We start from the raw sequence: 26,140 nt of genomic DNA, 5'->3' as shown, positions 1-26,140 counted from the left end.
ATGATACAGCTGTAATAAACGACTCAACATAGTTCTTAAAATTGATTTTATTCACGATAATGTTTAGTACACAACCATTCATTACAAACTGGTGAAACATTTGCACACTTTGAATGCTTCCAAACATCACATTTCAGGGCCGTAAATTACATGGAGGCGGAGGAGGCAGCTGCCTCCTCCAACTTTTGAGCCAAAAAAAATTAAAATTTAAAGTTCATTAGAATTTATGTTGTTTCCAATAACTAAGAACATGATACCTCCCTTAAAAAGCATTCCAAATCTTTCTTTTAGAATGAGTTAGTCAAGTAACATCTTAGAAGGCCCTAGAATCAAGGATTTGGCACGAAACGTGTTCAGTGTGCACAAAATGTGCTCAGCGTCTGGGGGCCTGGGCGGCCCCCAGACCCCCGCCTAATTTCCTGCCTCCTCCAAATTGAAGGTTAATTTACGGCCCTGCATTTTCTCCACACTTTAAAATCACATCCTACCATTGCATCCACCCAATCCGGAAAACCACGTGGGCAACAACATTGAAGTTTAACTATTTTATGTTCTGAAGTGTCATTAGAAACAAAACTAGGATTTTGTGGAAAGGTAAAATGGCCGTTTTCTATACACTGAATTGGATGTTCTCTCATACACTCAGTTTTGAAATATGGTTTGCTTTCCAAAAAAAATCTCAATATAACAAACTTCCACTAAATTTGCAATGGAAAATAAACCACAATCGTTACCATTTTCTTGCTGTTGAATATCTAAAATGTTTATAGGAATGGAAGTTTTAGCCCGTCCATAAATCAGTGACAACTGAATTTCAAGTACTGCTGTATAACGATGTGTTGTTGTTTTTTTTGTTTTTTTTGTTTTTTAAATATTACTAAGCTATCCAAAATACAAACCTCATTGTCTTTAGACTCCAACGATAGACCCCAATGATCTCTACCCGTGTGGTGCATTTGCGCTGATGGCGGTTTGCTTATTACATTTCCATGAATTTGATTTAATGTTGAAAATTGTAGCAAGATTTGTCATTTGATAACCATTGAAATGATGAAACTGATTGGAGATAATCTGTAGAGTTTGGTTCATGATATCCTAGCAAATCCATCCCCGGGGATCTAAAATAGATTCTCTATGAGAAAATTTTAGAGAATAAACCCAATTTTATTATCAGAATCATTTTTACCTTCATGAAGTTCCCTTTCTTCCAGTATGATTTTTCTAGCCTTACTTGGACATAACTTGCTTCCTCACTTACCTCATTTTCCAAGGCAGCGGCAGAATCAGTTCTGAGCTGGTATGACATCTTTGTCATAATAACCATTCGGTCACGTTTTTTTTTTTTTATCATTAAGCTTTAGATTATTTTTTGACAATTGTATGAGATTAACAATTTTCTTTGTCTCTGAAATATTGTCCCCAATTTTGATTCGTGTTGCCAAAATATGATAACAGGTTCCCGTAGCCGTAACCGTTTCTTTTGGGGGAAATGTTACCGCGTATTTTTTTTTTTTATCAATGTTACGGTTAACAATAAATGCTTTTGGATTTTCTACAAATGTAACGCCATAATTTCCTACTGTTAAACTTAGCCAAAAATGCCTGTGAATTGTGGTCAAATCTTTCGCGGATATTTCAGTGATTTTTGGTCGTCTGTTTCAGTCGTTTTACAACAGAATGTTTATCAATAACAGAACCACACAATCCATCACAACAAGGTTCAGAAAGTAATTCTAAATTCTAAGCTCCCTAACATAATCTATAATCTCACCAGGTTCGAACAATTTCTTTGGGTTAAAATCTCATCTTTTGATATCTGTATACAAGAATGATTAAATATCTACATGTAATAATCTGTACCTGAACTAGACTATGTACATATACACAGATATTTCATTGCTCTGAGTCTCAGTCTTTAGCAACCAAAACTTAAAATCCGTTTCAAGTGATCCCAACAGTAAAAATTTACACAATTCGGTAACATTTTGCTTATAGCATTTGAAACACCCTTTTCCCTATCAGTGACAATTGCAATTTTCTTTGTGGTAATTTTTGCAATTTTTTCAGCTATATAATCAAATAAACGCTCGTGACATTTTTTGATACTTACGTTCGTGAACCGAAAAAAAAAGCTAATGGTTTGCTCTCAAAATATGCACATGTCTGAAAGTCAAGGGAGTAACATATCAAAAGTAGTATCATCGCCCATGCAAATCGAAAAACTTGAATAATCTATATCTAACAACTGATTAAAAATATGAAACTTGTCTGGTAAACCTAAAATAGCTACCAAATAAGGAAAACCTTTAATTTCGTAAACGAAAAGCCTATTAGGGCATGACATTTTGACGATCTCGGCTCATTCCGTCAGGATTTTCACATACTAAACATGCACAGAATTCTAAAAAACTTTGCATGTTTTAAAAGATCTTGCCTCGTAGATAATGGGAAAAGTTATCCGAATAAAGTATCACGTAATATTTTTTAAGATATATGATTTTATAAAACAACGACTTCCATATGACTTCTCCATTTATACCCCCATATTTTCTCATTCCGGCAGGATTTTCAAACTCTTCCCAGTAAATAAATGCAACTCTTTTTCTATTTTCTAGATATATAGAATATTATATTCCCTATGCTTTATGGGAATATTTGCCGAATAAAGAAATATCAACTATAACAGGATTTATAGTAAAATATCTGATGCCCACTCGTCTACATCTTCGCTAGCCAATGGTTTACGACCCACTCCGCTTCTATACAAACGGAGCGGATCGTAAACTAGCTAAGCTAGCGAAGATGACTCGTCTATATTACTGAACCAACTTTTTTTCCGATCACTGCTCATTCTGGCAGGGATTTGTATTAGTTTTCATATTAGATTTTAAAATCGTTATATATATTGGGAAATGTGTTGCCCCATCGATTATGGGATTTTTTACTGATAATGAGTATTAGCGGAGATATTGGTACTTTTTTAAGTACCACTACCTCCATTCCAGCCTTTAGACCTGCCCCTCTCTGCCACGACCGGTTACCAAGTAGATGGACCTTATTTTAGTTTATTTTATTTTTGGTGCTAAACATCGATCTTTCGTCCAGGTTCTTTCACGTTCGTTTGGTAGCAGTATTTGATCGGGATCGGGATTCACATTTTGGCGGTGAGCGGTAAATCTAGTACTGCCGACTCCCGACGGTCCCGGATTGCAATGTTTTAAAGATAATATTAAACTCCAATATCATTATTCGTAGGGGAAAGTAGTCCCGGAGAATTTGACGCTGTACGGAGTTTGTCTATAGTACTGTGTTATAAATACAAAAACCGAAAACGGACACTTTTCATTCAATGCATGATTTATAAAGATACTTAAAAAAAAATAATTTAAAAGAAAAAACGATGTTGAATAAATCTTTATGTTTTACTAGAAGTATTTCTTCTTTTTCACAGTTTTAATGATTTCAAAATATACATGTAGGCCTATATAGTGTACTGCCGACTCCCGATGGTCCTGGATTGCGCGATCGATGGTTTATAGATAATATCAAACCGACCAACAGAATAACTTCATTCTTCTCGGGAACAATCTTTATGTCCAAATTGATCCAAACACACACACACACACACACACACACACACACACACACACACAAAACCCAATGATATAGAAAAATTCTTAAACTTGAAATGTTGCCTCCTCAAAAGTGGTCATTTATAATGAAAGTGAAAACCTTTACATAGCAAATTAGTTTAATTACCATCTGATGCGAGGCAAGCCACATTGCCTATAAATTTTGAACAACAAATCCTAGGTGTAATAAATTTCCCGGGGGGTGTGTGTGTTAATGGGGGCAGCTCAATAAAAAAAAAAAAATGACATTTCGAAATTCCAAGGGGGTGTTCTATTATTTAAGAGAAAATCTATTATTTAAAAATATTATATATTTGTATCTAAAATCAAATATTTTTATTATAATTTCTAAACTCGGGTTTGAATTTTCTTTCTTCCCCAGCAAAACAATATCTAATAAGAATTTTGAAGGACCAATTTACATGTACAAAAAGAAATTAATTTCTCTTGATTTTCTAATGATTAAAATTTACACATATTAAAGCTCAGAATTTGTTATATAACTGTTGATTAAATAATCAAAACATTGTTCAAAATCATATATCAACAAAATCATATACATTTTGAATATTTTCTGTTATTATAAAAAGAATTAGATACCGTATCTTTTATTTTTATTCTTTAATAGAATTATTTTTTGCGATAAATAAACGTATATTGAACCAAAACAGAACACATGATTTAGTACGTTTGACTAAAAAACCATAACAAATTGGACAATATGTAAAATGGAACATTTCTTCAAGACAATTAGTAATAAATGTGTAATTAAAATTCATCAAATTAAATTTAATTTTTAATGAGGGCTCTGCGGTAGAACTACGTTCATGTCGTAGAATCGGGGAAAACACATAATTGATGTGGCTAAGAGTTCTACCATAATTTAGAAACACAAAGAATGCCTAATAATGGTAAATTTTATTAATTGTTTCCGTTTTAATGGTATTTTTCTTTGGAGCATATTGTGTTATGAGCTATGTTTGTTAACCGTACCTGTATCAGTGTCCGTTTTCGGTTTTTGTATTTATAACACAGTACTAGATTCAAACTCCGTACAGGGACTACTTAATTCTGTTGGCCGGTTTTTATATTATCTTTAAAACATTGCAATCCGGGACCATCGGGAGTCGGGAGTCGGCAGTACTAGATTTACCACCCACCCATTTTGGCGGTTTTTATACACGATAACCCGGCCCGAGGACTTGTGGTATGATATTAATTAAAGTATTTTGGGGATAAATCAAAGGTGCAAAATAATGACATTTAAAAAACCCAACGGATTATTGATAAATACGTATATTAAAATCAGTAATTAAATGAAAACTGTTATATTTATTCTAGCTTTATAGATATATTTGCCTCAGGCCTCACTCCTGTAATGAATGTGACCATGTCCACACTCCACGGACAGGCATTTGTGGATGTGTCTTGATCAACAAAAACTAGTCACAATCGTTTTGAATGATAGTTCTCACAATTTTCTCTCTCTCTATGGACGAGAGTCTTTGGTATTTATGATGTTTATAATGAATTCCGTTGGGCATCTTGTTTTTCAGTAGTGTCGCTGTGAAGAATGTCTGGAAATCGTATGATATACTTTGCTGGAAGCATTAGGGGAGGTCGACAAGATGCTGATTTGTACTTGCGTATTGTGGCCCAGTTGAAATCCTATGGCACTGTGCTCACTGAACATGTTGCAAGCCCATCTGTGGAGACTGGTTTATATATATTATATATACATTATCATCGTGTTAACTATCATTAGATCAATGTATAGGTATGCCTGTATTCAAACATAATGTGATGCCCATTTACATTACAATTCTGCAGATGAGGATGTTGCTGGTCTGACAGATGTACAGATTCATGACCGAGATATGGACTGGTTGAAACAGTGTGATGGTAAAGTTCGCAGGATTCGCATAACATTTATAATAGAATTGCATGTAAAGGTATTTTAAATGATCTGGTAATGATATCACGTGTGCATGATGTTTAAAATGCAAAGAGAAAAATGTTTCATTGTATTTATGTGGTTATGTTAGATACAGGCTAGTGGGTTATCCTTTAGCTCAGAGCACTGAACTGTCATGCCAGAGGTACCGGGTATGAATCCCAGCAGCAGAGGCAGAAAACCAGTCTCTGTTACTTATAGAAAGGTTCCCACTTAAATGCAATACATGTATATATACTAAATGTAATATAAACTAGCAGAATATCATCTCTAGCCAGCTAACACACTAGGATTTTGATGAGAATAAATCAATTGACCTACTATGAGAATGCGATCAAGATGGGGTTATATATGAGTAAGTTGGTGGTATTACAATATCGTTCTGTTACAGTTCTTGTTGCGGAGGTGACCCAGCCATCATTGGGAGTTGGATATGAGATTGGGAGAGCCGTGTCCTTAAACAAACTCATTATTTGTCTCTTCCGTCCTGATTCAGGAAAAAGTAAGTTTAAAACTAAGTTGTATACAGATGTTCTTCGGGAATGAATGAACTGCAGTTTTCCATTTTTGTTCGCAATTAATTTGTAGAGCTATCATGATAATTGGAGCAGTAGGGAAAATTTCTTTGTTACAACTACACAGAATATCAAGTGCCTGAAATTTTGGCCAAACTTCTTTGAATGTGGACAACATAAACAAGTACAGGGTTTTTTGAATTCCTAAAGTTTAACATACGGAACTTACCGAAACACCGTAAATCTAGGGGACTTTCCCTATGAGTCCATGATAAAAAAAACCCATAAGTGTCAGTTTGAAAATATTAGATAAAGTACTAACATGAAATCATAATATAGAAAGTTTCACGATGACTCTTAAATAATTTACTATATTACAAATTTCATGAATGAAAATATCCAGTGTCGACTTAGACAGTTCTTATTTGGGTTTGCTAAAAATAGACTCGATTAAAGCACATGAAGGATTTTTAACCCCTGGATTAAGTGCACATGCTTATTGTACATTAATCAGAATGACTTCATAGAGACAAGTTGACGAATACTTAATGTTTTTCAGAAATATCTGCCATGATATCTGGAGCAGTTGGGGATAATTTTCATGTTTACAACTACACGGAAGATCAAGTGCCCGACATTCTTGCAAAACACCTCAAGTGAATTTAGAAAGCCATAAAGTGTAAAATTGCAAACATTGACAATTTAACCAGTAAACAAACACAAAATTAACAGTGTGCACACAACATAATGTACATGTATTTTGATACTTAACTTCTTAGTGATTTATTGTGATGTTTGAAATTGTATTTTTTTTTAAATGAAGATTTGTTATATGTCTGTTGACATAATGAAGTTAATGATTTTAAAGTAAAATCTTGGGTCTTTTGAAACATGTGGAATTTGTGAAACTACGTGATTTGATAAGAGGAGGGAAGGATCAGTCAAATTTCAAAAGCCTGCAAGTCATTAATTGGAAATACATATGAAGTACGGTGATTGATATTGTTTCATGAAATTTACTGCATTATTATGTGTATACACTATACAGGGGATGAGGAATCGTCAATACCAAACATAGGAAGAACATGATATGCTTAAATTGAAAAGATAGTTATGCATAGATTTAGTTTTCCCGTTTTTTTTTTTATTAGTTCACCTGATCTGTACGCTAAAGTGAGATAAGATCCAGTGAGCTTTTTTTAATCATCTGCCCGTCAGTCTGTAAACTTTGCACATTTTCAAATTCTCCAAAATCACAGAGCCAATTTCAACCAAACTTGTCATAACAAATCGCTGGTGAAAGAGGATTAAAAATATTTCAAATGAAGGGTCACACCTTTTTAAAGGGGAAATAATTAAGAAATTTTGAAAATATTGTAGCATCCTTTAAAAGTCTTCTCAGGAATCAATGGACTAGAAAAAACAAAAGTTGCGAGAAAAATTCCTTAATGAGTGGAAATTCAAAATTGTTTAAATCATGCCCCCTTGATAGTATGGGGGATCAAACATTTACATGGGAATATATAGGAATAATCTTCTCCAGAAGAACAGGGCCATGATTAGTCAAAATGATATGCAAGCATCCTCTGGTAATGCGGGGATAAACTTTTAAGGACATGTGCTACGTTTCTCGATATATAATATTTTGTGACATTTCACTTGTGTTCTATCTCATTTCTACAAAACTTCTTGGCTTACATGACCATGTCTGTTTTAGAGTTAGCTTATTTTGATAGTTGCAAGTAATTATGTTAAATTGGCTCTTATGTATTACAGTATGTTGTATAAATTGACATAATGGTAGCATAGAAGGAGAAAAATGTTTGAAACAATTGGATATCGAACCTAAGACCCTTGCATTACTGGTTAGATGATCTAAGCTACCAAGGCCCATATACGTAATATGATAATATTACTACAATATAAAATTTCAACCTATTTTGGAAATTGTGGAAGAACTCATTGTATTGAGGAGATGAAAAAATAATTTGAGTTAAAACTGTCAGAAACGTTCCGCATGTCCTGACAAGTCAACTTAATCATCTGAAAGTCGACGAAAAGATCTGACAAGTCGTCATAGTGATGTTGGTTGGGATTGTATTCAGCTTGTTGGATCATTATGTCAACTTGTCAGATCTTTACATTGACTTGTCAGATCATTATGTCGACTTGTCAGATCATTACACTGACTTGTCAGATCATTATGTTGACTTGTCAAATCATTATGTTGACTTGTCAGATCATTACATCGACTTGTCAGATCATTATGTTGACTTGTCAGATCATTATGTTGACTTGTTAAATCATTACGTCAACTTGTCAGATCATTACATTGACTTGTCAGATCATTATGTTGACTTGTCAGATCATTACGTCGACTTGTCAGATCATTACATCGACTTGTCAGATCATTATGTTGACTTGTCAGATCATTATGTTGACTTGTTAAATCATTACGTCAACTTGTCAGATCATTACATTGACTTGTCAGATCATTACGTCGACTTGTCAGATCATTACATTGACTTGTCAGATCATTATGTTGACTTGTCAGATCATTATGTTGACTTGTTAAATCATTACGTCAACTTGTCAGATCATTACATTGACTTGTCAGATTATTATGTTGACTTGTCAGATCATTATGTTGACTTGTCAGATCATTATGTTGTTAAATCATTACGTCAACTTGTCAGATCATTACATTGACTTGTCAGATCATTATGTTGACTTGTCAGATCATTATGTTGACTTGTCAGATCATTATGTTGACTTGTTAAATCATTACGTCAACTTGTCAGATCATTACATTGACTTGTCAGATCATTATGTTGACTTGTCAGATCATTATGTTGACTTGTCAGATCATTATGTTGACTTGTTAAATCATTACGTCAACTTGTCAGATCATTACATTGACTTGTCAGATCATTATGTTGACTTGTCAGATCATTATGTTGACTTGTTAAATCATTACGTCAACTTGTCAGATCATTACATTGACTTGTCAGATCATTATGTTGACTTGTTAAATCATTACGTTTACTTGTCAGATCATTACACTGACTTGTCAGATCATTATGTTGACTTGTCAGATCATTATGTTGACTTGTCAGATCATTATGTTGACTTGTCAAATCATTACATCGACTTGTCAGATCATTACGTCGACTTGTCAGATCATTACGTCAATTTGTCAAATCATTATGTTGACTTGTCAGAGCATTATGTTGACTTGTCAGATCATTATGTGGACTTGTCAGATCATTACACTGACTTGTCAGATCATTATGTTGACTTGTTAAACCATTACGTCAACTTGTCAGATCATTACATCGACTTGTCAGATCTTTACATTGACTTGTCAGATTACGTTGATTTGTCAGATCATTACATCATTATGTTGACTTGTTAAATCATTATGTCAACTTGTCAGATCATTATGTTGACTTGTCAGAGCATTATGTTGACTTGTCAGAGCATTATGTTGACTTGTCAGATCATTATGTTGACTTGTTAAATCATTACGTCAACTTGTCAGATCATTACATCGATGTGTCAGATTACGTCGACTTGTTGAATCATTACGTCGATGTGTCAGATTATGTCGACTTGTCAGATCATTACGTTGTTATGTGGATCACAGAAACTAGTAGAGAGGACTTCCGGTACCTTCCTTCTTTTTTTGTATGTTCAATTCCCTGGGTATTTCAGGTGTATTTTTGATAAAGTAATTGAATGGAATACATAAATCTCGCATAGAAACCGTTTTAAAAAATGCCATCACTGATCATAATAGATGCGCCGGAGTCCGCTGTTATCTGTAAAGGTCTACAATGTAAAGAACAACTACTGAGCTCCGCGAGCGTAGCAAAAATAAATTCCCAAATGACATTAACTTTAGTGAATATTGATTTTGTTAAAAATACATCCATGGACTCTGTGGGAACTCCCAATTTATTTATTTTTATGGTAATAACATGGCGAGCTTTATGGTACGTTTTATTTGTATTTATTTCTCAATAAAGATATCTTATATCATTTATGATATATAATATCTTCTATTTTTAACAAGATATTTTATAAGATAGCTCATATAATTTACAGTTTATAAGATATTTCGTAAAATATATTTTAATGTCTTATAAACTATATAAGATATCTCATAAACTTTATAAGATATCTTGTATAAACTTAGGATATAAGATGTCTCTTAAACTTTAGAAGATAACATAACTTTTATAAGATTTCTTATAAATTTATGAGATATCTTTAAAGAGGAAAAAATGTAAAAACGGCGTGCCATAAAGCTTGGCCCTTGTGGTTTACATGCTATTGGAAATGGTGTCCAAAGAATGCAGTCCTATAATCGTCTCCTCATCTGAACTGTTGAAATTTACGTTGTATAACTTGTAATAAATAATGAAGTTCCATTTTTCAAATTTTAAAAACATAACGTAAACACCTGATGACATCATAAAAGACATTAAAAGCATGCATTCTTGTTACGGCACATTTGGTCGTTTCGGCACGTTTGGTCGCCGGCGACCATTTGTTCCACACGTATCGTCGCCGGGCGACCGAACGTGCCGTGAGGGTGGACACGAATGGTCGCCACCCATGCCCCCGCTCTCAAACCCCAACTTTGCTTTCCTCCTCCTCCTCCAGCACCTATTTCCCTTCCTTCTCTTTCTCCCTTCTAATCCTCCTCCTCCTTCTCCAAATTCTTCCGATTTGATCAAACCGAACGAGTCTGGTAATAGCCAAGGGAGATGTGGCGCTTTCTAGTAGCCTTCGATTAATAATCAGATGCTAAAAATCACAGCACATCTTATTCCGATTCGAAACAGCTCTTCAAACCTTGACATGTTTCAAGTATACAGAGAATAGGCCTAATCTTGCATTTCATAGATGTGGCGTAAAAGGGTAGGCCTACAAGCGGAGAGAGTGCACAAAACATGACATGGATATACCCACAAAACTGTAGTATTCCTCCATAGACGCCTATTCTTCAACAAGTCTGAGCTATATCCGCACTGCCCTCCAATCACCCCCATGTATCTCTCTCTCTCTCACTCAAACATACACAGTCTCTCTCCCACGCCAAATTCAATCTCTCTTCCACGCCAAATTCAATAACAGAGAGAAAGACAACTGTGTTTGGGTTAAATACTTCAAAAAGTAATGGCTCTATTTTGAGAGTGCCAATTTCATGTATGAAAAGTGCTTCATACCTATAAAGTTGCATTTATAGATTTGCTTACTCCACCTGTTCAATTTGATGCGTACTTTGTGAAGGTAGCTATTTTTTACATTTTACTTTCATGCTTATCGCTAGTACAGTAGTTGGCTTAAATTCCTTTTTTTAAATTTTGTTCATCATGATAGTACTGATGGATTTCTTTTTTACATTAAGTTAACATGGTAAGTGGTAAAGTGCTGTTCATGAATATCATGTTCACTAAAATTAAAACTGCACGCAGTGTTGTTTATGCTGAATTCAAAGATTTCATTTTCTTATCAAACCATGACAAATGGTAGCACTTGCTTTGTATTTCACTCTGTGTGCTCATGTATATTTGTATGCGTGTTTGCGCACTCATACTTATCAGGATGTATGTCATGCCATATTTACATTTACTCCTTTATAAAGGTATCTTATGTAATCTATGAGATATTTTCTATTTTAAATCAGATAGCTAATAAATTTTATAAGATGTCTCATAATTTACAGTTGATAATATATCTCATAAATATGTAAGATATCTTTAAAACTATGTGATAGAAGATATCTTATAAATTTATTTTTGTAAGATATCTTATAAAACATATTAGATATGAGATATGTTTTATAAGAAGATATCTCATAATTGAATTTCTATAAGATATCTCATCAACTTTATGAGATATCTTATAAAACATACGGGATATCTAATATGTTTTATAAGATATCTTATACATGTTATAAAAGTAAATTCACATTGTTATGGGTCAGAATTACCCAGCAGCAGAATTTACTAACAAAGGCAGTCAAACAAGTAATAGCATTTATTTGCAATTATTGAAAGAAAATTATAATAATAACAAAGTACTAACTCACAATAGGTAAACAATAAAAAATGCACGTGCCTAGCTGAATCTGTATACAAAACAAATCACAAATCGGCTGTTAATTTCCAACGAAATTCCTACATCCTAGTCCCAGTTATAGAATAATCCAAAATGCCTAGAGTGCTTGTCTAACCAGAGCTTAACATCGGCAAAACTCTCATTGTATTCATAATCAGAATTAATTTTCTGGTACATTCTTGAAAGACAGTTTGTCATATTTCCACTACGTGATAAACATCGAACTCTAGAACAATCTAGGTCACAGGTGTCACTCAAGTACAAGTATTACACAACAATATGATACTTTGTATAGTTTATAAGATATCTTATAAAAATTCATTTATCTTATAAAGTTTAAGAAATGATTTATAAAACATACAACATATCTTATATGTTTTACAAGATACATGTATCTTATAAAATATGAGATATATTATAAAATCTCTTTCATAAGATACCTTATAAAAGTTATAAAATATGTTATAAGAGTTAATGAGATAGCTTAAATAAAAAACGTTAATTAGACATCTTATAAAGTTTACGAGATATATTATATACTATATAAGATATCTCGTATAAAAAACATATTAAGGTATTTTATATCTTTTATAAGATGTCTTATTGGATTTATGAGATATCTTTGAAGAGAAATAAATGTAAAAACGGCGTGCCATAAGGATGGTATGTAGGAGTATTGTGTTGCTAAAATGTTGCGACTCGTGTGTTTGCAAAATAAATTCACATCAAATTCCATCCAGAAATGCTCAGATGTTTTGTTTGTTGGCTTTGTATCGTACCTGATTGTGTCACAAATCTGCACACGTATGTGCATGTGTAATGCAAAACAAACTTTATTACACATGAATGCACACGCATACGCACGCACGCACTCATGCATGTATACGCACATGCATGCACACATACACGCGCACACACACTCACACCGTCACTTAAATTCACCCAGACACGTACAAACACACACATGAACACACACCCTTTTTGCAAAACAAAAGCAAAGTTGAGGTTTGGGACAGGGGGCTTGAGTGGCGACCATTCGTGCTCGGGTATGGCCTAAAATTGACGACATTCGTGTCCACCCTAACGGCACATTCGGTCAGCAGGCGACGATATGTGCGGCATGTTTGGTCACTGGCGACGAAACGTGCAGCACGAATGGTCGTCGGCGACCAAACGCGCCGCACGTATCGTCGCCGGGCGACCGAATTTGCCAAGGCGACCAAACGTGCCGTAACACATCCTTGCAAATTGTCAGTGAGTGTTATTAAAATCCACCTATGACGTCATTCTTTTGTTCGAACACTCCATTTTTTTTCAGGAATGGAGTGTTCGGAAAGTAGGTCAACCTTTATACAAGTAGATATAAATGCATGCAACAAAAGAATGAAAAACGCAAGACATGATTAAAATGCACAAAGTTTAGTTTAGCAAAGGTGGATTTTAAGTGGGTCAATGTACTCGTATCACTCCATTCCTTAAAAGCAATGGAGCGATACTCGTACATTAACCCTTACGGAATGGTCGTATCCTACGTTATACTTTCAGAGAATGATTGTATCCAGCATTATATTATAATTATCATTCATAATTGTCTTACTGAGTAATTGCAAAGTTTTCGTACTGATATTTAGGGTATACATTTGTTGTCTTTTCACTGACTTACTTTCACTTATTCCTGTTCGCTCCGTGGGGAGCATGGGGCCGCAACCACACCTCTCCAACGTACTCTGTTTGGGGTTGCATTTTTCAGTTGGGCCAAAGTCAAACCTGCCTCTCTGGCCTGTTTCTAGGGTTCTTCTCCAGGTTTGCCTGGGTCTTCCAACTTTCCTCTTCCCCCGTGGGTTCCATTCAAGAGCCTGCCTTGTGATATTGTCAGGTGGTTTACGCAGTGTATGGCCGATCCATCCCCATTTTCTCTTCCTTATGTCTATATTGATGGGATTCTGATTGGTTCTATCCCATATACTGTTGTTTGATATGGTGTCAGGCCATCTGATGTTAAGGATACGGCGGAGACATTTATTGATGAAAGACTAGAGTTTGTTGTTAATTGTTGTTACCTTCCAGGTCTCAGAGCCATAAAGAAGAACTGCTTTTTACATTTGTGTTGAAAATTCTGATCTGTCTTTTCACTGATGTGATTGACCTTTAGGTGGGATATTCTATTTTTAATAAAAATGAAGAAAACGACCGACCGAGACCAATTCACTCGAAATTTTCCAACTATGTTGAAGTGTTTGAACAAGTGGTAGGGGATCTGACCGAATGTTATATCACTCGCACCAGAATTTATTGCGTTACCTGATAGGCTATATATTTTTCAAGAATTATTTGTATATAGAAAAATATGGATCAATTTCTTACCCCTCCTCACAGACATCTCCACTGTCAATAGTAAAATGCCGTAGAGTTGGTTGTACTCTGTGTTAAAAGCATATACTCTCCTGTGTGATGTCTGTATATACCATATTTATGTTTTTCTGTTTCTGAGGAGCCGTTTGGCTCAAGGATAATAAAGAACTTGAACTCTGCGTTAAAAGCATGACTGCATCTCGCGTAGGAGTGGTTGTATCCATAGGAAGTACAGGGAGCGCCAAATTAGCAAAACCCCAATTAATTGAAGATATCTTTAATAGATATCAATTTAATTATTGCTCTCATCAATTTAATTAATGCACGCATCAAATCAATTATTGCTCTCATCAAATGAATTAATGCGCGCTTCAATTCAATTATTGCTCTCATCAATTGAATTAATGTGCACATCAATTTTATGACGAGAACAATAATTGATTTGATGCGCGCATCAATTTAATTATTTCAAATTGATGCGCGCATTAATTCAATTCATGCTCTCACCAATTCAATTGATAAGAACATCAATGTGGTGGAAATATTGCTCGCAAAAATTAATTTAGAGTTCGGTATAAATGATTTGATGATCTCTTTAATTAATTTAAAGATATCTATAATTATTTACAACGTTTTTGTATAAGGAATTAACGCGCGCATCAATTCTTTTAAGGCTATGTCACACAACCACTACGTACAATTTGCGCATTTTCCACGGATGAAATTTGGTCATACGTGGAAAAGCTGGGGTCTTTACGTGAAATATTGACAGATGTATCACAAATGAACCACGTACGTTAAAACCATGGAAGAAGTACGAATAAACCACTCAAAGAACACGTAAATCTACGTAAAAGCCAAATCTGACCCAATATCGGCACACCATACGCGAATCGTGCGTGAACCGTGCGCGATTATTGCGATGTTTATCTGCAATTCATTAGTGATTCGTGCGTCAATTACGTAATTTTAACGCAATATGTGATAAGAGATACATCTGTGGTACATACGTGGAACGATTGTGGAAAGCCAATGCATCTCGCCAAAATCACGCACAACTGCGCAAAATTGCGTATAAACTACGTAAAATACGCATAGACTGCTTAAATCTCAACCGACCAAAAATTTTTGAGCAGCTCAAAATCGAGATCACGGAAAGACCCGTCTGCCGAATTTTAAAAACCCTCGACGGACATCTGCGCACATCGACGAATGAAAAACGCATGAAACACTTTATGAATTACGTATATCGCGCATGTATCACGAATGACCAAAATTTCATACGTGGAATATGCACAAATTGTATGCAGTGGCTGTGTGACATAGCCTTTAATGAAAGCAATTCAATTGTTGCTCTCATTAAAATCGAATTGATGCGTGCATTAAATCCTTATACAAAAATGCTGTAAATGAATTCAAATCCCATCAAAACTTTCATTAATATGCGTGTACTTGTTTACCCTCTAAAACGAAATCATTCCTTCCATGCTATATGTTTAAAACACAGATTTAAATGTCTACAACACATGCATTAAACAAGTTTATAATTTATGTATTAAATGCATTTGTAAATATTCCATAGCTTTGATATGAATACAACAAAACACCGAATGAATTTACATAATTTTTATTTATTTTTCTCTCAAAATAATCCACATTTCAAACATTCGATTATAAAAGAATTTATTTTTATGACATAAAAAAAAGAAGTTAAACTGCATCAGTTTGGAGACTATAATTTCCAACATGGCTCAGAAATAATCAGCATTGGGGTGCAGCTTGACCTTGCTGATGGAGAAAACGAGAACTGCTCAGTAGGCTGTAACATTCAATGAAAGGAACATAGGGAATAATTTTACAATAACCACAAAGTTGTAATTTGACCATGAAAATGAACTTACGATGATCACAAATTTTGCAAACGGTAACTAATTGAAAGGATGCACCATTAGAACATGGCAATGATTCTACAACTATCAAAATGAACTTGATGGAAATAAATTTAAAATGATCAAAACTTGTGTGCCACTTCCTTAGGAATAATTTAAACAAAATGAATTTATGTCATTTTGCAAAAGTAATTACATGTACAGGCAAATCATCTAAAGAAAAATCGGCCATACAATATTGGAAACAACCATATACCACCCCACCCACCCCCCACCCCCTAAATCTTCTGATATGCTACAGCCGAAATATGCATAAATTCCTGAAAAATCAAAGATACCAATTTTATTGTCAACGCATACATACCCAAAAATGTACATCAGCAAGAGTAAATTTCCTGACAAATTATCCAGGGTTCAAAAATATTTAACAGAATTCAAGTTTTTTAGAAATTCAAATAAATCCAGTGGAAAAAAAAAGCTACGTTCAAACATATGGTATAGCATCTTGGCTACAATTAAGAGAACAAGAAAGGAAATCACATGAACTGTGTAACTGTTCGAAATGTAAAGAAATAGAAACAGGTTTATACAGAAATCTGCAGTAACGCACCAAATGGAGGATCTTTTAGTTAAGAGGGGGGGGGGGGGGCACTCTAAAATAAAATAAAATAATCAAATCATTCAAAATGTACTTTTCAATGAAAACACCGATGTACAAGCCTTTTTGTCGTCTGGGATATCATACAGTGAATATGAACGAGAGAGACTGAGGCTGAAGAAATATTTTGAGACACCCGAGTCTGCTAAAAAAAAATCACATGAACAAAAAATCAACTCAGAAATTTAAAAAAAAAAAAAAAACGCAAGAAACACCATGGTAAGTTTGAAAATTATCAATGTCGAAAAAGAGTCATTCCTGCTTGAAATGCAAGAAAATTAAAGTGAAAATATCAACTGGGGTGATTTGGGAAAACGTTATAACATTACAGAAAAAAATGGTAACTACCTCTCAAATGCTGGACAAATTCTCAAAATCTTTGCAAAATCCCATGGAATTCATGTTGACAAATTCAACAAGCAAAACATTATTAGTGGAAGTGGAATTTCACATTGAATAATCCCGTGGGGATTCGGGTTAGAATAGGTCCTCCGTACCCCTTGTTTGTCGTAGAAGGCGACTAAATGGGGCGGTGATTGATTGAATATTGTTTAACGTCCCTCTCGAGAATATTTCACTCATATGGAGACGTCACCACTGTCGGTGAAGGGCTGCAAAATTTAGATCTATGCTCGGCGCTTATGGTCATTGAGCAGGGAGGGATCTTTATCGTGCCACACCTGCTGTGACACGGGACCTCGTTTTTTGCGGTCTCATTCGAAGGACCGCCCCATTTAGTCGCCTCTTACGACAAGCAAGGGGGTACTGAGGATGTATTATAACCCGGATCCCCACGAGATCATTTCTATAGAAGTGGAATAATAGGCCCTGGGTTCAGTTCTAGAAGGAGACGAAATCCGGAAAATTATATATTTTCCGATGAAAAGTTTTAGGGTCGGGGCAAATATATAGGGTTGGGCGGGTGACCGTAAACACACATTTTTGGGGCCTTATTGAGAAACATCGCGTAGCTAGAGGAACTGAGGGTTTCAAATCATACATATGTACATGCAGTTATACTGATGCAACGTCTTTTCAGATTTACCTACATCAGAAAATCCTAATGATAACCTTAACCTATTTAAAGAAACGGAAAGGATTCGACACCGGAAATGTTGGTATGATCATTTGGACTTCCTGAAAAACACGTATAATTTCAAGGTCTCCTGCATCTACGATCCAGCCGTTTACCTTACAAATGACGGGGGGAAAATTAAAATACCCTCACAGAAAGAATGATATACAATCCATAGTTGAAAGACCACATTTATACATATTAGGAAAATCTGGGAGCTCCGACAAAAGAATTAAGTTACACTGAAACAAGACTTGAGGACATTCTGGAGATAGACAAGGAAAGTTTGATCATGGGAGTAGGATATAAAGATGTCTTACGTGTGTTTAATGGCGACAACCCTGCTAGCCAATTTGAAGCAGGACACCAGCGAGGCGGTTATTACAGCTGCATTTGTTTCAGAAAACCATTAATAACCCTGAAAGATAGATTTGATCAATTCAGAAGGGAACTTCGATACGGAGCGAAATGTTAATCCATTCACACACCTCTGAGTTCAGCCCATCATCGATGAATTAGACGCAAGAGGAGCTGAAGTTTTTGACACATAGAAATATGTTGTTACAAAGCAGCTTACCGAAACATTGCAAGACATCCAGAGACCACCAGCCCTACTCTTGCACCAGAACAATGGACAACGACCCTATCAAACAACTCTGTTTATAGAAATATGAAATTTTGGGCTGCGAACCCTTACATGACATTTCTAACATGGTAGCAGATTTAATAACCAAATTACCTTATCACCTTTCAAACAAAGAGATCCAAGAAGAATATGAAATATTTAGTAAACAACTAAATTGGATACAGAAATCAAGTCCGTGGTTCTGACGCAAGACTCTTTGTAGTGAAACTTGCTAAATTTTCCGAAATCAAACATTCTGAGGGAAAAATCAATGCCAATGTCCTGCAACTTTTCAACTGTCTTACAAATAGCATATCTATCGCCTACAGTAAAGCGTCAGATAGAAATCCAAGACAAATATTGCCTCTATATAACCAATCCTTCTACTTTGGCTATCTTTGTAAACTCATCATCGGAAATCCAGTTAAAATGACAACCAGATAGTTTTATGGGTCTCATTTTCACAGTCTCGTTACACATGAACTTTACAATCTTTTTTGTCTACCGCCCATCTTAACTGAAAATGAAGGAAGAAGTTTTGGAAGCCTGCGCAACATCTCAAGAAACAGAATTGACAGAAAGCAAGGCAACATTATTAAAAATGCCATCATCAGATACAACGCCCAAGTAATAGGATCTGGGAAACCAGAGTTTTTTTTAACAACATGACTCTGCAATAAGTAAACAATCAAAAATGCTGTCAAATAAAAGAACCAACAACATTTCCAAAGTCCATGATTGAAAAACGAACATCACTCTTTCAAAGCCATTTCGAGCGAATAGCTAACTACTTGTTACTAGGAGAAAGTGTATGGTGGAATCAAGAGGATCAACACATTGTGTTTCATGACCGGATATAGGCATCCTGTTCATGCTTTCCCCCTCCGCATTCCATTTTCGAAGCTCAATGGCCTCCAGAGTTCATCATGATCTGAAAGAAAGTTGGGAAAAATGCAAATTAAATCTTGAAAAGGGTTCTACATTGTATGACGAAAGGGAGGATCTATGAAGATGGCCATCTAAAGACAATTCATTATGCCAATGAAGGCAAGTATTTTATCCGTCAAGATATGATATTTATATGATGTTGATGAAACAAATATTATGGCTAGAGTTTCTAATACTTTTCAATTCAAAAGTCCGACAATTAAGTTTAATATGGTTGACTAAACAGTTAATTAACTTGTAATATTCATTGCAGGTCGTACATATGATGTACCACATGTTGCCACCCCAATTGCTTTTAATGTTCCCGCCCTGAATAATCACCTCAACATGTCTAAATGATCTGACTTTATCATGTCTGTCACTGAATATATCTACATGTATTCAACACTTTATGAGATGAAGTCTAAAGTGAGTAAGATTTGTGAACACAGATAAATTTTAGGGAAGGTGACTAAGAATGGAGGATTTAGAAAATCGCCTGTGGAAAAATACTTGTTTTATGATTGGGAGAGAAAAAATACTGCATGTTAGACATTGAAATGACGCAATTTACTCATCTGTTCTTGAAAACAACTATGATTATAAGACGATCAAAATCAATACGCAATTTCCGAATTGCTCCATAGTTCTTTCCCTTTGTGGAACTCTTACGCACAGTGAGATGCAAAACATACTATCGTCCACACGCGGTGGGTACAAATGCTTGTCGCTGCCTTCATATATTGCCTAAAGGCCGATTATCAGACGTCATGCAACGACCCAAACTAGAGTGACACACAATACTAGTAAGTTTATCAGTATTTAATAATCAAATAGCTCAAACAAAAAACAATAATCCCCATTTTCTTTGATTAAAATATCACTCGTGCAAAAGAGGAAATAAAAAATAATTTAATATTTAATTTAATGGCCTAATTCAATCAAATATTATTCTTGATATTGTCAGTTTGATGTATACCAACGGCTGATATAAACAAAATTTACATTTTCATTACTTTTATCCGTATTTACATAGCTAGTCTATAGTATATGTACGTTGTATACATCTTGTACCCACCCAAGCGTTCAACAGAACACTGAACGTACCTCTATCACAGAAGAGCTGATATCTCGGAAGTTGCGTATTTGTGATACATCTATATATTTAAAATCAAAATATTACTTCAAGAAGGGATGGGGACACACATCAACATTATAGAACTACCATCCTTCCCTCGCTCTATTTTCTGATACGAATAACAGACGAGACCAAATCATAGGACTGACAGTTCTTCATTAGAAGTAGTTAATTTAGGTTATGTTTAAAGGATGAAGAAGGGGGGTGTAAGTTACCTAGGGGCGCCAGAGATTTCAAAATGACGTGTTTAGTTTTCTATGTGACTTACAAGTATACAACTTGAACAGGTGAAATTGAATGTATTCTTGACTGGAAAGTAGTAGCAGTATAGTTCATATGCATCCATAAATAGTATCAAAATGTAAATATAAGATTTGTTATATTCATATCTTAAAATGTCAATAAAATTTAGCAAATAAATTATACACTGTATTAATCACGATTTACAGCCTATGACATACTTTCCTGGTTTCTTTCAATTGAAAAAAAAAACCCCACCCCAAAAATCGAATGTGCCATAAGTTTAGCTAAATTGGAAGAACGAAAACCGGTAAATGTAAATCAAAATTTTTAAAATACATATTTGAAGATTAGCTTATTCTTTCAGTTTTGTAAATAGTTTGTTTGTACAAATAAATGGAGAATGATTACTTAACAAATACAGTTCTCTAATAATCCTAGAAAATAAAATACTTGGAGATAGAAGAAATACTGAAAGAATATGTACTGGACATATATGGACAGAATATCGGAGAAGGAATAAATATCAATACTGAAAGAAATTCATCAACAATAATGAATACTACTAATTTTTAATACACTTGGGGAAAAATACGTTAAGAGTCTTATGCAGTGCTGACTATCATCAAGGGGATGGATATGTATATATTTTCTAATTCATTTAGAGGGAGACAATGTGCTGCTAATTGTGTTTTATTTCTATTAATTGACTGATCTGGAAGAAAACAAATACTATAGTAGTTTTATACATGATGTAGAAACACTATACACAAATTTGTACATTCAATGGGTCATTGTACTAGTTACACATTCTTGTATCCCTCGTCATCCATTTCCCCCCAGATTTTACAGTTAATTGGTCATTATAATCATTAGTGTTTGCAATGAAACAGGGATGTGACTGAATTCCTCAGAAATCAGAGGAAAACTGGTCAAAAAGGGAGGAAAACACCTCACTCTACCTGGAGAAATATCATTTTCTGCCACTTTAGATCCAATCCAGAGTGTTTCATTTTTCCCCGAAAATTGAGCGAATCAGAGGATTTCCTCTGAAAAGAGGAAAAATCACACCCCTGATGAAATTTCTTCCAAGGTGATATTTGTTTGTGTTGGAAAAGCAGTTGGAATTGTATTCCACAATTTGTTGATCGCAATGCTCGAGATTGCAGTGATTTGCAGTTCGAGTCTAGAAAATATATACCTTTAAAAAAAAATTCTTTGATAATTTATCCGAGATTTGAGTTTATCTACGAACATTAGCAGATTCATTGTCACCTCAAGAAATTCAGTATGATTGTCTTAAACAAACCAAAAGAAAATTTATTGCAAAGAGCACAGTGCTATTTCTATTATCTTTTTCACTTGGGGAAATTCGTAAATGCAGTAAAGCTATGCCAGTGATGATAATAATAAAAACGAAACAATTCTCATAGGAAAACTTGCAAGATTTACAGTCCCACCAGAAGCCAAAGATCATATTAAATTAACATTGAAGTGTTCGTTCCAGTCAATTGCAAAGACCAAAATATTACAACGGACATTCATATATTTTATACAATGAGAGTGAAAATATCCCATTTTCTGAAAGTTTTACCACATATATTGGTTCATTAAATTCACAGTCATATAGTGAGATGGAAAATATTCTGTTTTCTGCACAATTTGATTTAGACTTGAGTAAAAGTTCTCCAGGGTCAGGTTTTAAAATGAATATGACCAGACAGCGCATAACAGAATCTTACATGAAATTGGTGATATTGACAAGCTTTATAACACATGTTTTAAATTTTCATTTCTCTTAAAACTTTCTGTGTTCCCAGTTCGGTACTTTCAGTACTTTGATTCCACCGGTCAGTGGCCTCCAACGTATTCTGCCTGGATTTTAAACACAAACAACCTGACTTGAACTTGTGGTTAGTATGAAGTCGATTTTTGGGATATATCAAGATGTAAAATAATGGTAGTTAGTGGTTTTTTTTAAAAGTTTGTTTTATTGAAAATGGTTATAATTGATTTTTGTAAAGTAAATGGGTGGAGCGTTATATGACTATGTCTACATAGGCACCGAAAACATGGACTTGCATTGATTAACACTAACAGCCAAGTCAACCAGTAACATTATTTTTAATTATCTTCTGTGTGCGAGAGAGAGAGAGAGAGAGAGAGAGAGAGAGAGAGAGAGAGATCATATTCACGTGGGAATAAAAATTCTGCACTAGGCTAGTAAACTCGACACCAAAGAAAAACTTAATTAGAAATGTATGTTACCGGTACATCAAAGTGCATTGTAGAACTACTGTACCAATGAATTAAATCGTTAAAGCAACAAGATGGCTAGAATAGTGTGTCCCCAGTACACACGGTAGAGGGTAAGGTAATGTGATAAATTCGAAATGACAATAATTTAAGATATTTTTTTTACATGCAGGCTCCAGGGTCACAATAGTAGGACTGAATAATTTTGATGCAAAACAATAAATTGGCTGCTAAAAATGGAAGCAGAAGAAAAGCATTTGGATACACTGTGTAATAGTAATATTGGTGCATCATTTATGTTAGAAAACTTGTGAGGTTTGAAAATTAAATTTAAATGTATGAAATATCATTCAAACATGTAAATTTACTGACGTGTTTTAAGTGTATTATAATACACACCTTATTTGGAGAAAGAATATATTTATAGTTATTTATTCACAAATCAAGGGCCCCCATGGGGCATGTTCAATTTTAACAATCATTATAAATACATGGTACCATATAGAATGCCACTTATGAATGCAAGTGTTCAGAAATTCAAGTATTTGCCAAATGAATGAAAGCAAAAGAAAGTAGAATTGTTTTAAACACAACAAAATTCATCATCTGGAAATTTACGGTGCGCTTTTGAGAGGTTTTAATTTAAGTTTCAGGTCTATTTAGAGTGTTTATATGGCAATTTGCATTTAAGATTTATAAGATGGTGTAGTCTTATGGCATGCAAATGAAGCAAGCGTGAATATTATTAGATTTTATGTTTCAATGGATTGCAAAAACCAAACAGACTTCAGAAATGTGCCAAATAGTTTATGAATAGAACGGAAAGGCAAGAAAACAAATGACCTCTATCTATTCTCTTTAGAGAAGTCGAGAGGCATTTGTAACAGTTGTGTGCATTACTGCTAAATGTTTGAAAACAACTTGGCTATTGCATAAATCCAGGCACATCTGAGTCGAAACGTCGGTCGAAGCATAAACCGTCACCGACTCCGGCATTTAAACGTTTTCCAGAATCAAAACATGAATGCTTGCGAAGAGAAGTCGATGAAGGCTATGCCTCTCGACTTCTCTAAAGAGAATAGACCTCTATCGTGCTGATACACGGGTCTATGTCACATGAGGATCCGTATTGTTAAACTAGCTCAGTTGTTTTACGGTATCTGCATGTCGCTGTCTTTAAACATCACAATATTCAAATCAAAATTAGTTTCCCCTCTATAAATTTCACGGTTGAAAATCGCGTGTCTTTTACATGATCAATGCACTCGGAATTTCTCGCGTGACTCGTACCTCGCACACTGGGCTAGGTATGGTGGCTGATTTGTGCCATTATACACTTTATCGTCTTTTTATCATTTCGAGGCGAAAAGACAATAAAACGATATTTAGCTACTTTTCGTCCCGAAATAACGAAAAGTCGACAAAATTGTCATATTAGGTACTTTTCGCCTCAAAATAACGAAAAAACAAAACATTGCAAAATGGCACAAACCAGCCACCATCCCTAACCCCTAGGCTAGCCGCTACGATCTTGAACGCGGCCTGGCTAATGTATGGAGCGTAGCGGAATTAGCCGAGAATTGCCGATTGTGATCAATGGCGACAAAAGTCAACATAAGGGGAAACTCAAACGAGTAAGCAACACCTTTATCAATAACGAATTGCCACATAACTTCTACATGTATCTACATTTGAAGAATTTTCTCTGGAACAAATCTAAATTAAAATGGTAGTTCTACGTGTTTCTGTGTAATTGATCATGTCAAAGTCACACGATTCGCCACCGTGAATTTATATTTAATTCATACCCGAACACTCATAACTAGGACTAGTTGCTTTCATATCTTATAAACATTGCCATTTCAGGGTATATAATCGTAAATAAATGATATCTGATTAAAAATGAAAGCAGAAATTAACAGTACTGATTAAGACTTATACATGTATTTAAATATTTTTTTAAAATAAATCTTTTATACCTGCCATTAACAAGGAATTATTCTCTTGAAAGAACAAAAAATAATTTCTCAATTCCCCATACACACTTTCTAACACAAATATAATGTAGATCGACCACTCTTGCAAGCTAACTTTTGATGTAAGTCTCATTTGCCCTACATTAAAACTTTGAAGACAGATAACAGATATGAAGATAAAACCTAAGGGTATTTATCACCACTCATATTATACATTATCAAGTTTTTCAAGAAGTTCGGAGACTTATTGTTTTTGCTTGGTTCTTATTATCTCCCTGAACCTGAATACAATGTCGAGGACATGCCTGTTTTTTTTTTTTTTTTTGTCGCTGCCCCCCCCCCCCCCCCCCCCCCCGTTTCGATCTCTAGACGATCCGTCCCATTATCAATCCGTCCCTTAATAGTCGATTCGTCCTATTACCGATCCGTCCCCTAGTTAATACGTCCCCAGGTCGATCCCGCCCTCAGAAAAAATTATTACCACGTTTTTGAACCATTTTTCGAAGTGTTATTTACAATTTAATGACGGACCATTTTGAAGATCAGCTATCCTTGGTTTTGGTAGATCAAAATATATTCCTAATATAAGCTTTGAGCAATTCTTTTTCTTAATTAGATTAATGATCAAAAATCGTAAAACAAAGCAAAACTCTAAGTTTTAACAAATGTTTTCACAATGATAAATGGACACATTTTTACATTGATTGCTGTACAAACTTAAATAACGATGTTTTTACAATAATTAATGAGCACACTTTTTATAAACAATCGTAC

The 26,140-nt window shown here is 34.7% G+C and overlaps 2 protein-coding genes and 1 long non-coding RNA gene across 4 annotated transcripts in view; 2 read left to right on the top strand and 1 right to left on the bottom strand.

Moving 5' to 3' along the window:
• The window catches only part of LOC125659626 (2'-deoxynucleoside 5'-phosphate N-hydrolase 1-like), a 370,196-nt gene that overhangs the window by 305,593 nt on the left and 38,463 nt on the right, over positions 1–26,140 (top strand). The window lies entirely within an intron of this gene.
• On the top strand, positions 4,690–6,991 carry LOC125659625 (2'-deoxynucleoside 5'-phosphate N-hydrolase 1-like). The gene is made up of 5 exons (XM_048891362.2): positions 4,690–4,839; positions 5,189–5,350; positions 5,463–5,534; positions 5,978–6,088; positions 6,661–6,991. The coding sequence occupies exons 2-5, from the start codon at positions 5,206–5,208 to the stop codon at positions 6,759–6,761; spliced, it is 429 nt and encodes a 142-aa protein (XP_048747319.1). The 5' UTR covers positions 4,690–4,839; positions 5,189–5,205; the 3' UTR covers positions 6,762–6,991.
• The window catches only part of LOC130050224 (uncharacterized), a 19,335-nt gene continuing 9,388 nt past the window's right edge, over positions 16,194–26,140 (bottom strand). The window contains exons 3-4 of one of the 2 annotated variants that reach the window (XR_008798649.1): positions 18,525–18,622; positions 16,194–16,401 (exon numbers count right to left, since the gene is read on the bottom strand). This is a non-coding gene — a long non-coding RNA (uncharacterized LOC130050224). Of the gene's footprint in view, positions 16,402–18,524; positions 23,502–26,140 lie in introns of those variants that run through there. The other variant, XR_008798648.1, reaches the window with a different exon arrangement.

The sequence above is a fragment of the Ostrea edulis genome, chromosome 9 (genome assembly GCF_947568905.1).
Source record: "Ostrea edulis chromosome 9, xbOstEdul1.1, whole genome shotgun sequence".
In the NCBI taxonomy this organism is placed as follows: Eukaryota; Metazoa; Mollusca; class Bivalvia; order Ostreida; family Ostreidae; genus Ostrea; species Ostrea edulis.
The sequence above is the reverse complement of the archived record's forward strand: the minus strand, read 5'-3'. Positions and strand labels throughout refer to the sequence as shown.

Coding starts and splice junctions, on each gene's coding strand:
- LOC125659625 (XM_048891362.2), top strand. CDS start 5,206: ATGTCTGGAAATCGTATGATATACTTTGCTGGAAGCATTAGGGGAGGT. Junction 5,535..5,977: donor CTGGTTGAAACAGTGTGATG/GTAAAGTTCGCA, acceptor GTTCTGTTACAG/TTCTTGTTGCGGAGGTGACC. Junction 6,089..6,660: donor CCGTCCTGATTCAGGAAAAA/GTAAGTTTAAAA, acceptor AATGTTTTTCAG/AAATATCTGCCATGATATCT.